Genomic DNA, 13,841 nt, shown 5'->3' on the forward strand with positions numbered 1-13,841 from the left:
CTCTCATCCGAGAAGCTTCTTCAGTTCTAAGGTCAAATGGTGGAGAGTCCCAGATATAAACCTAGTGGGAGTATCCCCCCACATAGGGACAAAAGGACCCCCCTGACTCTCCACCATTTGACCTTAGAACTGAAGAAGCTTCTCGGATGAGAGGTGAAACGTCTTCAAGCAACTTAAAGAAGTCCAGACGCTTTTCTTTGCAAGCTCCTTTGATTTCATCAACTGACTGATACAAGAAAAATCATTAGTTGCCTAACACAGGTGAACAGCGATTTGACTGTCTCAGTCTTTAAAAGAAAGGATTTGCAGCTCATCAAGTGGACAATTTTCCATTTTTTTTACAGAAAATGTCCTGTTTTTTGTTTGTTTTTGTTTTTTCTAAATAACTGAGGACCCATACGTGTGTGCACGCGCACGTGCGCGTGTAAACAAACAGTGAAAATATATTTCTGTTATATACAGATTTGTCTGTTACTTAATTTGGTGAAGTACAGCACGTTACGTGTAATGTCATTTAGTTAGTGAGAAGGCTGTTAAACTGAGGATGATTCAGAACCCTGGCTCTGATGAAATCATCCATTTTTAAGGACACAATGCAGTTTTTCAGATTTTTTCAGAACCTCGAGTAGTAATGTCTCAAATTTACCATGCAGACAATTTGCTTGAAAAATTATTCATTTGACTTGTCGGCTGTTAACTTTTGTTTCTGCTCTACAGTTATTAGGTTTCTTCATGCTGTGAGTAAGTCATTAAAGATAATTCAGCACTTTATAACCCTTGTGGATGTGCACTTCACAGGAAGCAGTCTTTGTGACTTCCCATTTGGAATGAATTCATGTAGAATCACTCCAATTAAGAGTCTGGCTCCGCCTTGTTAAATTATACAGCTTTGGGTTTCTTGAGCTCTTGGAGAAATCTTCCAGAGATCTGCATATTTTAGACTTACAATCCCTGCAGAATGAACCATTCACATTGTCAGACTAAATGTTTTAGTTTATGTGCAAATCTGTTAATGGATTATAAAATTTGTCATGTATACAGTGCAGAAATATTATATGAGAGCTTTTCAGGCATTTACACAAGACGATTATTTATAGATTGAAAACAAATCATAAGTAGTTTCAATACGTCCACAGGACTGACTTCCAAATGTACCTTTTCTCTGTGGTCACAGAGGTGAGATTTTCTTGTAAAGCTTTTGGCACATCTCAGACAAATGGGTGCTCCGGTCCTGCATGTTTGTGCTGATTGAGGTATGTCTTTTGATAGCATTTCTTCCTGCAGATGGACCATGGGTAGCCCCCCTGTACGCTTCACCATATGTGTATCAAACAGTCTTTTGTACTGAACCGTTTCCCACAGTGAGAATGGTCTTCTTTGTCTGGTGCAGAATTAGATAAGCGAGAGATATGAAGTGTGAACTTTTTCATGATCCTTTAGTAGTCCTGGCTTGTGTAACATTTTGGCAGTCAGCACACCAGTACGCTTTTTTGTTGTTGTTCTGCTCATATCAAACCAATTTGCACGACCACAAGAAAGTATCAGGGATACGAGTCTCTAACTTGACTTGGATTAGTGTCTTACATGAGTTTCTGAAAGTCTCTAATCACACATGGTGCTCTTGATGGTGTTAGATTTAACCAAGTGGCCCTCTGCAGCTGCTACAGTTTCTTTTTCATTCCATTTAAATTCATTCTTCTTCTTTGTATGTCTCGCATTTTTCATAGTTATCAAAATCCTTCCAGCAATAAGAACAATGACAAGGACTCTGCGCTGAGAGGTGTCTAGTGTGTCTTGTCAAGTTAGAAGTAATTTACCAAAAAATCCCACAAATGCAGCAGGTTTTGACACTGTTGTAACATTTGAAGGTCCTGCTTCACTCTAGAAAAACTTGTTGTTTTGGCCTGTTGTTGTTTGGGATGATGAGTTAGGGTAGTAGAACTTTGTTGGCTGTCACACAAATCTTCTGGTCTTCTTTTAAATATTGTTGAAATTTGAAGAGTTGTTATGTGTTGGTGCCACAGCCACTGATGGTAGCTCATTTTTACTTTTTAGAATAATTTTTCCAAATACAAATTGTTGGCTTAGGATGTAAGTTTATCTTCTCACAAAAAATACTTTGGCTAGGAGAACCCAAGCAACCAATTCTGTTTATCACTCAGAACCAAAATCTTTTGAGTCATCTCGTGCCTTTTTAGTTTGCTACCGGAACCAAAACTCTGGCCATGAACAAAACACTCAAAAGGTTTCTTGTTGCCTTCCTCTGAGTTTGTAAATGACAAAACTATTATTTTTGTTTGTATTGTCATTTGACTAGCCTTCATTAAAAGGCTGAAGTGTTACTTCAACGGAGGCTCCTTGGTGTTCACTCAAAACAACAGGCTGCTGCCCTACATTCCTTATCATTTCTGAATTTATCTTTTCAAGGCTGTCTTTTCTTTCCTTTTTGTACTCACTTCAAAGCGAGTTATGCCTCTGCTGATCCTTAGCAATACACATGAATCATGATATGACAGCCATGGCCTTCATCATTGTCCAACTTTAGTTGCTGATATGACTCAGCTGCAACCAGCTGTAGAATAAAAATGGCAACCTAACCACCAAAAACATTTATTTTTGAAACTCATGACAATTGAAACATGTGACCTCAACCCAATAAGTTGAGCATGAGTGTGATTTTCAGTCACTGACATTACTGAATGCAGAGAGACCCACAAACAAGCAACCACTGCAGTGAAGGTCTAGCATAGCATGTCAACAAAGGAAACACAGCATTTGGTGATGTACATGGGTTCTCAGCTTCAGTCAGTTATTGACTGCAAAGGATTTTCATCCAAATATTAAAAAACAATTCCTAAATTTAAAAATTAAGTTATTTTGTCTAATTACATTGATACCTCTGGAAATTTGAGACTATGTACAAACAGTTCTGTAATTCCAAAACAGTAAAGCTGAATTTTAATTCAATTCAAATTGAAAGTCTGCACTTCAATCACAACTTGACTGTTTGATTTAAAATCCACTGAGCTGGTGTACAGAAGCAAAACTACAAAAGAAAATGTGTTACTGCCCAAAAACTTCTGGACCTAAATGTTTGTCTCAGGATGCCTTTGAATGGCTCCCAGGGAAGTGAATGACTTACACTTACTTACTAGTTATAGATGTGACAATATTCAGTAAAAACATAAGCACATAGTTTTGTTGTTGTTGTTGTTGTTTTACTCTAAACACGGTTATGTAAAATATAGTAAGTCCAGTATTGGTTTTAATTTAAAAAAAAAAAAAACTTTCCTTGCAATACTTCTGCACATTTATAAATACTCTGCTATCCAGTGACTGTACATTTATTTTATTAGGTTTATAGTAAATAATAGGAGGGTTTTTTCTGTTGACTGCTTGAACTTTTTTTTTTTTTTTTTTTCAAAATCTTCACATATTCTTTCTCCATGAGCCCTTCCAACTTGATGAGATTCCCAGTTTCCGATGCACTGAAGCATCCTCACAGCCTAATACTCCCACCAACCATGTTTCACTGTAGGCAACCTGTTCTTTGGGTGGTATGCCTCTCCATTATTTCTCCAAACATATGCAGTGTCTCTGTGGGTGAAGAGCTCTAATTTTGTCTGCCCAAAGGACAAGCTCCAGGTTGTCATTAGCATACTTCAGTCTGGCTTGAACATGCCTCTTTTGCAGAAGTGGATCTCCTCTTGGTCTGCAAACTCACAGTCCGTTCCTGTGCACATTTTTAATGATTGTCTGCTCTGTAACTACAACTCCTGAATTGGCTAAGTCATTTGTTAGTGTCTTGCCAGATGATGTGGGGTCTGTAGACCCATCTCTCACTAGTTTTCTTTCAAAGACTTTGATATCTTTTGCTTCTTACGTCTGCTTGTCTTATTCTGTACTGTGTGGCTCTCTTTAATTCCTTGATGATACTTCTCACTTCATTTCTTGACACTCAGAAATGCTGTGATAACTTTCTATATCCACCTCTTCCTTTATGAGTGTCAACAATTGTTTTTCTCACATTCAAACTTTGGTTTTTGGCACAACACTTTCTCTAATCAAAGGTGAAACCTGTATGTCTCACGTTTCACAAGCTTTAAACACTTGAAGTTAAAGCACATCACTACTATAAAAATGTCAGTTTTTCAGGGGGGTTCAAAATATTGACTATGGTCATTTTTCTTTTCTGAAATAATTCTGTTATTGTGTGCAAATAGAAGTAATTTATGCTTTCTAAAGAAAACTACCATGTTTGGAAATGCTATGCTGAAAATCCCTTCCTTTGTTAAACAAGCTCTTGGGATATTCTAAACAAAACCTTTTCACTTCATACCTAATAATTTTGCCCTCATCTTTACTTGGCTCTGGGTTGATTTATACTGCTAACAAGCATATGGCAAGACATATGTATTTATATAATAATTTTATTTTTTTTGACATTGTTCATTGTTTTTCAGGTACTGGCACCAACTTCTTCAGATTAAAATGTGACTTTTTTCAATCTAGCCAGCAGAGCTGAGTTATCTTTAGGGCCAAGCTCCATTTGGAAGATTTTCTAACAACAGAATTTACAAAGAGAAAGATATAAAAATATAAGACAGACAGGTGTTTAACAAGAGCCTCTACCCCTGAATCCTGCTCTGTAAAGTGGCTGTTCATTCTGCTCAGTTGACACTGGATAGTTTGTGGGCAGAGCAACTGGATCTGAAATCCACACTGAGGCACATCTCTGGCACCACCTGGTGGCATATGTTGTTCAATTTTAGCTGGCTGAGGAGGTCAAAATGGAAATGTGCATGTTAAGTGTGAATGTGTGAAATGCGTGCGCTGGTCCTGTTCTCATCTGGCGTGAAAACTATGCTTTCACTTTATATTTGTTTATGTTTCGACACCATGAACAAGATTCAGGAGAAAAGCAGAGAGGCCTGCTTTTGTGCTGATGTGCATATAAAAATGTGCAGTCCGCTGTGGTAGCGCAGTACGTGATCGACAACGCTTGCTCTTGTGCCTTTGAGGATTATTGCTTCTTTAGTTCTAATGGGTCAAACTATCAGCCAAGCGGTTGTAGAAAAATTATTCAGACACTTAAAAGGGAATTACTCATTGCCAGTAATTATGCAGAATGGCTGCTTGATTATCATTACTGATCACTGTTACGTTTATTACCAATTAATCCATTCAGCCAGCCATCTTCCCCTGCCCTTTCAGATGCAGTAGACAGTTTAGGAACTTACTTATGAAGGTAAATATGTTGCAGAGTGTGAGGGCTTGGTAATGACTGCCAGTTATCTTTTATTTGTCCATTTAGGTAATTTGTAATTTGGCCCCTTCCACGTTTTCATCAAGATTGGGTATTATTATTTTATATTCGTATTTACTCCTTACCTTGCACGTACAGTGCATGGTAACTAGCTGTACGCTGTGTGTGTGTGGGGGGGGGGGCTCAGGCACTATTTCCAGCACTGTGATAATGAATTCCTCCAGCAGAGCGTAGTACATCACAGCTCCCTGCTTCACTATCTCCCACTGAGCTGCAGACACAAGCTGCAGAGGAGGGACGATAAGAAGCACGGAACAGGGAGGCAGGGAGCCGAGCAGCACAAATGGAAACAGCAGAAGGATTTTGGATACTTGCAAACGGGAGAAACTCACTGTAGTGCTGCATCACCTCGCACAACTTAGGCATTTATTGATGCTTAGTTGGGTGTTGAACACTTACCTTTAATATCTCGCTCACTGCGCTGTAGTGGACAAAATTGAATTAACAAAACCTGATTTAGCGATGAAGATGGCTGCTTGCTAATAACGTCGTAGCTATGGCAAAACTGGAATATGGAAGCCGGTGGTCAGAAGCACATCGCTTCTCCTTTGGAAGTAACTCTGCGCACTGCGTCTTGGCGCACAAACGTGCACGCGAGAGGGTTAAATCATCATATTTCCCCCAATTACAGACAGTGTTCGTGATATTTTAACATTTGGAGTCCATAAATGTCGCTGCACAGTGTAAATGTTTGGTGACGAAACTGAATATTTTTTGTGCTTTGAATTTAGAGTTGGCAAAATGCCAACTGACCCCACTAGATGGCAGCATTGCAAAGACTATTGTATGGAAAAAGCTGGGCAGCTCTGCAGTGGATGCCTCCTACTGCAATGATTTCATTTTAGGTTCTTCTGTTTTTGTTTTCTAGCAGATTGCAGTGTCAACACAGTGCAGAATGTAACACCTGCATGTACTTTTCTAAAGTCTTTTTTACTGTGAGTAATACTCATATTTAAGCAATTACCCAGCTGCTTTTGTTAAGTTTATGCAAGTGAGTAAATTATATTTAACTTCACCTACCACATGTAGCATATCCTGGCAGCACCTTTCATTCAAAACTTATCAGTTTAATTAACAATAAAGAAAGATTATGGAGACATAAACAAGACAAGAAGGGAAATGAAATATGACAGAAATGAGAAGTGAGCAGCTTTTTATTTTCAGTTTACTAGAGGGTAGTTACAGGCATGTTATCACAATCCCTGACACTTAGTGACCATTTCTATGAACACTTCTGTCGGCTTAAGTGGCTGAGCTGGTTAGTATCTGCACAATTATTACAAAAACAAACAAAATAACAAGTGCTCGTGTTTTAAATAAATTAACATTGTTTCACACGTGTTGCTGTCTGTGGATTTTTACATAATCATGTCACATTACTCTGTTGCCTGCGATAAAAAAGATATGGCTTAATTCAGAAGGTGGAGCCAGGAACTTCATAAAAGAGTTGAGATTCGGTTCCATAAAATCCTTCACATTTTCCCCGTGGCAAATTAAAAAAAATGTGCAAAAGGCAAAGCGCTGCACTTTTATCATCTTATCTTCTAGATTGTGTCAAGGAAATGTGGTGCTGTCTTACTATGAGTGAGCGAGGCAGATAATAATGCAGTGAGAGAATGACAGATGGGAAGAGACAGAGAGATACGCAGAGAATGGGAACAGCAGATTTGTAGTGACAGGCTGCTCAGTCGGAAGTTGTAAGATTGTTTAGCCTAAAATCTGCAAAGCAGCCATGGAAACCAGTTTGAACCAGAATCCAAAATATGAAATAAACAGAGTCACAAAACTCTGTCTTGAGGAAAAAAAACAGCAAAAAAGGTTGTACTTACAAGGTGACTCCCAAAGACATATTAGCTGAAAACTTGCGATAGCTCAGCATGTGTGGTGTGCAGTGTGTCTTTAAATTATTATTATTATTTTTTTCAAATTGGCAAAAACTGGACACGTGGAGGACAAAAGAAGAATTGGAAGGCCTGAAAACTATCTATAGCAGATGAACAGTATCAAAAAGTCATATCGTAAGAAACAGGAATAAATCCAGCAAATACCTGGCACAGGATCTGAGAGATACATCTGGACCTTCAGTTGATCCATCTACTGTTCACTGAAGCTGCTCAGAAATGATCTCAGGGAAAGGATCGCTGTCAAGAAACCATTCTTGAGAAAGGGAAACAGGGAGAAAAGGCCATGCTATGCCAAATTACACAAGATCTAGGTTGAAAATTAGTGTTTGGCTGCCACTGTACCATTTTTTGAGGGTTGCTAGCATTAAATTCAAGATGAGCTCACATTCTTCCCAAAAACGTTGATATTTTTCACTTTAAACATCTGATATGTTGGTTTTGTACCTTGCATTGTCAGTTATAAATAGTGTTTGAATGATTTGCAAAGCATTGCATTCTGATGTTGTTTACATTTTACACAGCCTCACAAGTTTTTGGGGAAAAAAGCAGATAACTAATATTTACTGAAACTCCTTGGCAAACAGTGCTGTGAGCCAGCATTTCTATCAGAAGGAGCATGAGTCGGAATAGACTGGCAGACACTTCTCAGCAGCTGTACCTGAGCTTATTCTGACAGTTGAAGTTTATTGTGAGAGTTTGTGACAAGTGTCAGGTATGTTGTCATCAACATGAAAGTCTTTTTCTTTTAAGAGTCACAGTCATCTTGGAGATTTATGCTGAAATGCATGGAACACTGTGTTAGTGTCCTATGGCAGCTGGGATAGGCTTCTGCTCCTCGTGACCCTGAACTGGATAAGCGGTTGAATGGATGGATGGAAGCCAAATAAAAAAATAAAAAAAAGAATTAAAACCCTATGGTTGTGGTTCAGTTAAAGTAATGAACAGTAAGCAACGTGGTGTGTCATTTTTATTGAATGTCACTGCGAACACTAGTGGGGTTATGCAAGAACAAGTCCCAATAAGCTGAATATAACTATGGAGCCAATGCATACCCAAGATCCATAACTAGAGTTGTCATAGACAGTTACCAGTGAAATGAAACAAGTGAAAGAAATCAAACATTTAAACAACAAAAACTCATGAAAGATAGCAAAAAGAGAACATTTTACCCCGTCACAAAAGGCATGAACTGTGGTCAGCTGATTAAAAGTGAGTCATGTGAAGCCCTGACCAACACTGCGTCACACAGTAGTTACATAACAACACTGACACACGTTATTATTCTTTCCTTGCAGCCGACATATAGCCTGCCTTTGATTTGTTTCTTGTAAGACAAAAGCTGAGGATGAATTACACAGGCTAGCATGCATGAGTCTTGGCACACATCACTATTGATTTAAGCGCATTTTGTGTTCCTCTATCAGAATTATTTGGCTGGGCGGCAGCAAACAGAGTGAATGCTGTTATCAGGCCGGCACAGGAAGAAAGCAACGCAGGTTTCTTGAGTTTATCAGGGCTGTTGCTCCTCGTTCTATAGCGAGCACGCATGTACTGTACAGAGTCACACTTTGGTGCAATGTTATCTTCCTTGCATAGTAAGGGAGATAATTTTGTCCCTGTTATCTGCTAAACAAACAAACTTTGCACCAAAGAGAGGCAACTAAGAGCAACTACTGCATTGCACCGTGGTGTGAGTAAATCTGCGTGACTCTGTCCCTCATTTCAGAGAGCGCTTTGATGTCAGTGGAATAAGCTGCAGCTCATTGAAGGAACATCAAAGATACCCCCCACCCCACCCCAGCTTCACAACCATGCGCTGCTTTGAAACATGTTTGGAAATGCCGTGGGGTTCCCGTTATCTTTTTCACAATTAAAGGCTTATTAACCGCCTGTTAATACTATCAATTATTCCAGAATGTGAACAGTAACTTTGGGGATCAAGGGCGTAGCTATTTGGAATTTGTGATTTGAAGAAAGGGCATCATAATGCCTCTTTTCTTCAGGTTGAGCCCTCTCATTCTGCTTTCAGATCACTGATTAAACTCCCTTTGTTTGTTTCTTTAATTTGACCTCTCAGCACTTGTCTGGTGTCATGCCCGCATTAGATTGGTGTTGGGGTTTTTTCTACAGTCATCTTTGCTGCCCTTCAGCAAGTGTGCACATAGGTGTGATGGAAGCAGCCTTAAAGTGCTTAATTTGCATGGTTTGTTACGTTCCATTGTTTCACTATGTATTTTGTATCGGAAGCTCTCTAAGCTGAATGATGTCAGCATGCCTTTTAAGCTATTACATTTGATGACATCATCTACTGTGTGTATATATATTGTTGTGTTTTACAAAGTTCTCCATAGCTGCGGGATGCACTGACTATGGGAATCAGTAGCATTGTTATCATTTGAATCACTGTGTCTAACATTCACTCACCCGTCTAAGTGTTTGGACCCATTACTATTCCAGTCATCTCAGTTTGTGAAGTAATTCTAATAATATTTTGATTAAATATGTTTGAGATCTTCTCAGTATAAAATCAATATGTCCATCTCACCCAAACACACAGCACAACAAATTGTTTTATACTTAATATGCTTAGATGTGTTACTTAGTTTGTGTTGTGGTTTTTGCGGCTGCTTCAAATGGCACTGTCATATTAGGCAGCTTAATAATAGAAGAAATAGTTAACTGTGATCTTGTGGATGGAGGAGCAACTTTTCCTGCGTCCAGGCTGGCCTATTAGAAGCGCGTACCTAGCAGCCAATCACAGGCACTCACTCCTCAGCTCCTCTAATCGTGGATTAGCCACAACCGACTGCAGTCTACAGCTCTGGGAGTGAAAGGTAGTCACTGCCATTCAGCCTCGGTTTTATTATTAGCTCTCTTGGATTTGGCAGCAGATTTTTTTCCCCTCTCTCTTTCTCTCTCTCTCTCAGCAGCAGCGACTTCTGCGTTGCGCAACCAAGTAGGCTGCACATTTTGGGATCTCAGGTAAAGGTGTGGGATTACCGAAGAGACAAGCGACCAAATACTTAGAAGCTGCTATAGTAGGTCAGGTAGGACTCGATCCATGGCCCTTTAATTTAAACGTAGTAACGCCGCTCCGTTTAAAGCACCGCTCCGTTTTCGCTTCCCGATGTTCAAGACGGCCAATTACCCGAGCGTGGATCCTGCGCCCACCATCATGCACGGCACTTGGTTTACCACGGGATGCCGAGAAAACACGCCCGTGGCGGTGGAGAAACCTAAGAAAAAGGCGTTCAGCTTGGTCAAAATAATGTCTCTGAACAACAAGAAGGGGCACGGCCAGCATCCGCACAATAACAACAACAACACCATGCCTTTTACGATCCACTGTCATATCGGGAAAGAGATAAAGCACATTTGCAGCAATTGCAGCCGCGGAAACGACACGCAGGACGGTGAGTAGGCTCAAACCTTGTGTGGTTTCGCCCATAGTAGGTTTGCGGTAGCTGTTACCATCCAGGATGCACACATCTGAAGATGGCTACGTTGCTTCTGTTTTTTGTTTTGTTTGGGGTTTTTTTTTAAATATGCGATTTGATAAGCAGGCTGTGTGAGGATACAGTTGAGGATATAGTGTTTTTTCCCCTCGAGGGATAGATTATATTATTTTAGTGTCGATGTGCATTGAAATGACACCACTCTCCTGAAGGAGAGTGAATCACTGTTGCTGCTGTGGAAACTGCCTCTGACTGGATCAGAACTTCTTACAGGGTTGGGCTGCTCATATTTTGAACTGTTAATTGTCGTTTGACCGCAAAAATACGCTGCGTCTTTTGTTTTTTTTATTGTCATTAGATCTCAGTATTAACCTCTAGCATGAAGCTGTGCAGGCTGTTTGCACAAAGCCTATTTTCCCCCCCACTTAGGTGTCATTACATCATCACTCAGCCATCTTGGCATGCAAAAAAGTGTTGTTAATTAAAACCAGCAGCATCAGTTGCTCATGTTACAGTGGTGGAGAATGTAGGTTATAAGGATTCTGCCGTGCAATCAGACTGATGTCAAGAAGAGGAAGAAAAGGGGAAAATCCAATGAATTTGGACACTTGGAAGAGGATTTCCTTATTTTTTTCTTGTGCAGATTTTAGGATTTTCTCACAATTACAATTGCATCATCACACATTTACAGTGTAGACTTTGATTCTATGTGTACTGGTTTTAAATAGTTCAGCACAACAATATAAAAAAAAGAAATAAATCTGGTAGTAAACACTGTATTTTGGGATAAGAGGGCTTTTGAGTGCACACTGAGATACCTACACCTGTGGGGAGATAGTATCCAGAGGTTTCATCTTCACAGGAAGGCCCAACTGCTTTACTGCAGTTTCTATTGTGTGCATTTAAAAAATAATTATAATAAAAAAAAAAAGTATATATAAATATATATTTTCAAACCCATACTCCTTTTTGAGTTAAGGTTGTGGTACTTAACACTAAGTAGTGTTTAATGTTATGAAGCAATGCCCTAAGCACTGAAGTTGCTAACAGTGAGTCATTACTGCCACTCTCTCTGTCATACAGTACAGCAGCTTGTTACTTGGCTCCTGGATGTGGCTCAACTTAGAGCTCGTTGTCTTCCTGTCTCTATCTGGCCTTTAGGCTGCTAACGAAACCATTTGAATCTCTCCTGGATTCAATTAACACTGACTGCTGGGTTATTTATAGAGTGCTGTGGTGGAAGGATTTCCAAGGATGCTGCAGAGCATTCAAATAATGGTCCGTGGGACTGATTTCAGCACTGCATTATCGCCACATTTATTTACTGTCTCATTGCCCCAGGGAGGCGGCTGTCCTGTTAAGCGGCATGTCTGTGTTGGCAAACATTGCAAAAGTGATGCAATTATTAAAAGAATAAACAAACAAACAAACAAACACCCTCAGATTCCCTGACTGCATGTCATGGGTGATGATCTGATGCAACCGGGTGACATTGACAACAGACGTGACACGATGTGCTAGAGGGTCACCTCGTGCGTCCAGGCTCTGGACGCACGAGGGTCACCTCGTGCGTCCAGGCTCTGGACTTTTAACACTGCTGATTTTAGGGGGTTTCTTTGGCGGTTTTTGAGTTTTTCTGTTTGCTTCTGCTGCATGCTCATAAGATACTTTAAAGGTGATTTGTGTCATCTTTTTAATAGCTTCCAAGAGTTTTGAGAGAATTCTAAGACATTCCCAAGCGATGCTGTTCATTCTAATAAAAAAAAATGTCTGTTTATTGTTTGTCTTAATCGCTCTCGCTGCAAGATTGTGCAGTTTCTGTATGGGTGCATGTGCAAACTGATTTGAAAAGTCTGCACATTTATCATTCAGTAATGATGTATTTTGGCAATTATAAATGCAGAGATGATTAATTTAAACAACCGAGGCGAGCTGATCTCGAAAGTATGGAAAGTAATGGAACTCACTGGCTGCTTAGTAGAAAAAAATGCAGTTTAAAAAACATGCATTGTCCTGACTAATCGGCTGTTCTTGCACGCAGTTGCATTTGCGATATTTTGCTATTCTGATGAAATGTTTTTTTGACTACATAAAAGACTAAGTTTAAAGATTAGGTTTTAAAGTAAGGAGAAGAGAGAAGAGCTTTTTGGCATTGCGTAATTCTTTTTTCTTTTCTTTTTTTTTTTTAAATCTCACAAGCTGCCAAGTAGGTTTAAGTCAGATTTTCAGCTCGAGTCCCCTTAGTTATTAATCATCCGCCTTTTGTATTCTTATCCAGCAGCCAGCTTTCCTCTTGGTGTTACATTTTAAGTGCTGTTTGTAGCCGTTTGCATTCGCAGTTATTTCTTCATGTAATATTTTGTGTTTGAGCAAATTACTTAACATTCTTTGCTTCTGAAGTCAAACAGTACTTAAAAGATTATAGGGCTGGGCCTCGTGAATATTTGATGAAGAGCTGAAATATTCCCCCTTAATGAGGTGCTCATCAGTCAGTCTACAGCCTAGAACTGTTTAGACCCAGAGCAAATCCTGCATAATGCCATATGATGTGCAGGTTTGTTTATGCTCTTATTCAGCCTCATCTAGTTAGTGCTGAATTCTGGAGGCTGCTTGGCACAGATTATTTCTGCTTGGATATTAAAAAACAAAAGTGTTTGCTGCCTTTAGTTATCATCCAGACTATCCATCACCTCCTCTGGATCCTCACCTAAACTAAATCTGTTTTGTTTTGTTTTCTCTCCCCCTTACAGCGGAGGAAGTAGAGAGGCTTGCCGCCATGCGCTCGGAGTCCTTGGTCTCTGGTACCCACACTCCACCCATCCGTCGGCGGAGCAAGTTTGCAACTCTGGGGCGGCTCCTCAAGCCCTGGAAATGGAGAAAGAAGAAGAGCGAGAAGTTCAAGCAGACATCAGCTGGTACGTGACATCTTTTCATAATTTATCCGCATAATAGTGACACGAGTATAATAACTCCAATACTTGTAAAGACTGTACCCTGTGTGGTTTCAGTTTTTTTTTGTTTTTTGTTTTTTTTTTGGCGGGGGGAATCAATGCATATCCTTTGGTCAAAAGAAAAATTGATTAAGTTTTTCAGTCTCCAGGGTGAGTCACAATGCAGCAAATTGATTCAGTGTAGCGCTGGAGTTTCATGTTTTGA

General features: G+C 39.7%; 1 protein-coding gene across 2 annotated transcripts in view; it reads left to right on the forward strand.

Annotated features, from left to right (window-relative positions):
- LOC308383319 (phosphatase and actin regulator 1-like) overlaps window positions 1–13,841 on the forward strand; it is a 49,549-nt gene that overhangs the window by 9,096 nt on the left and 26,612 nt on the right. The window contains exons 1-2 of one of the 2 annotated variants that reach the window (XM_080861197.1): window positions 10,043–10,643; window positions 13,436–13,600. In XM_080861197.1, coding sequence (XP_080717323.1) covers window positions 10,358–10,643; window positions 13,436–13,600 — 451 coding nt within the window. In that variant the 5' untranslated portion in view covers window positions 10,043–10,357. Of the gene's footprint in view, window positions 1–10,042; window positions 10,644–13,435; window positions 13,601–13,841 lie in introns of those variants that run through there. The other variant, XM_080861198.1, reaches the window with a different exon arrangement.

Source organism: Rhamphochromis sp. 'chilingali' (assembly GCF_963969265.1).
Source record: "Rhamphochromis sp. 'chilingali' genome assembly, chromosome: 16".
Lineage (NCBI taxonomy): Eukaryota > Metazoa > Chordata > Actinopteri > Cichliformes > Cichlidae > Rhamphochromis > Rhamphochromis sp. 'chilingali'.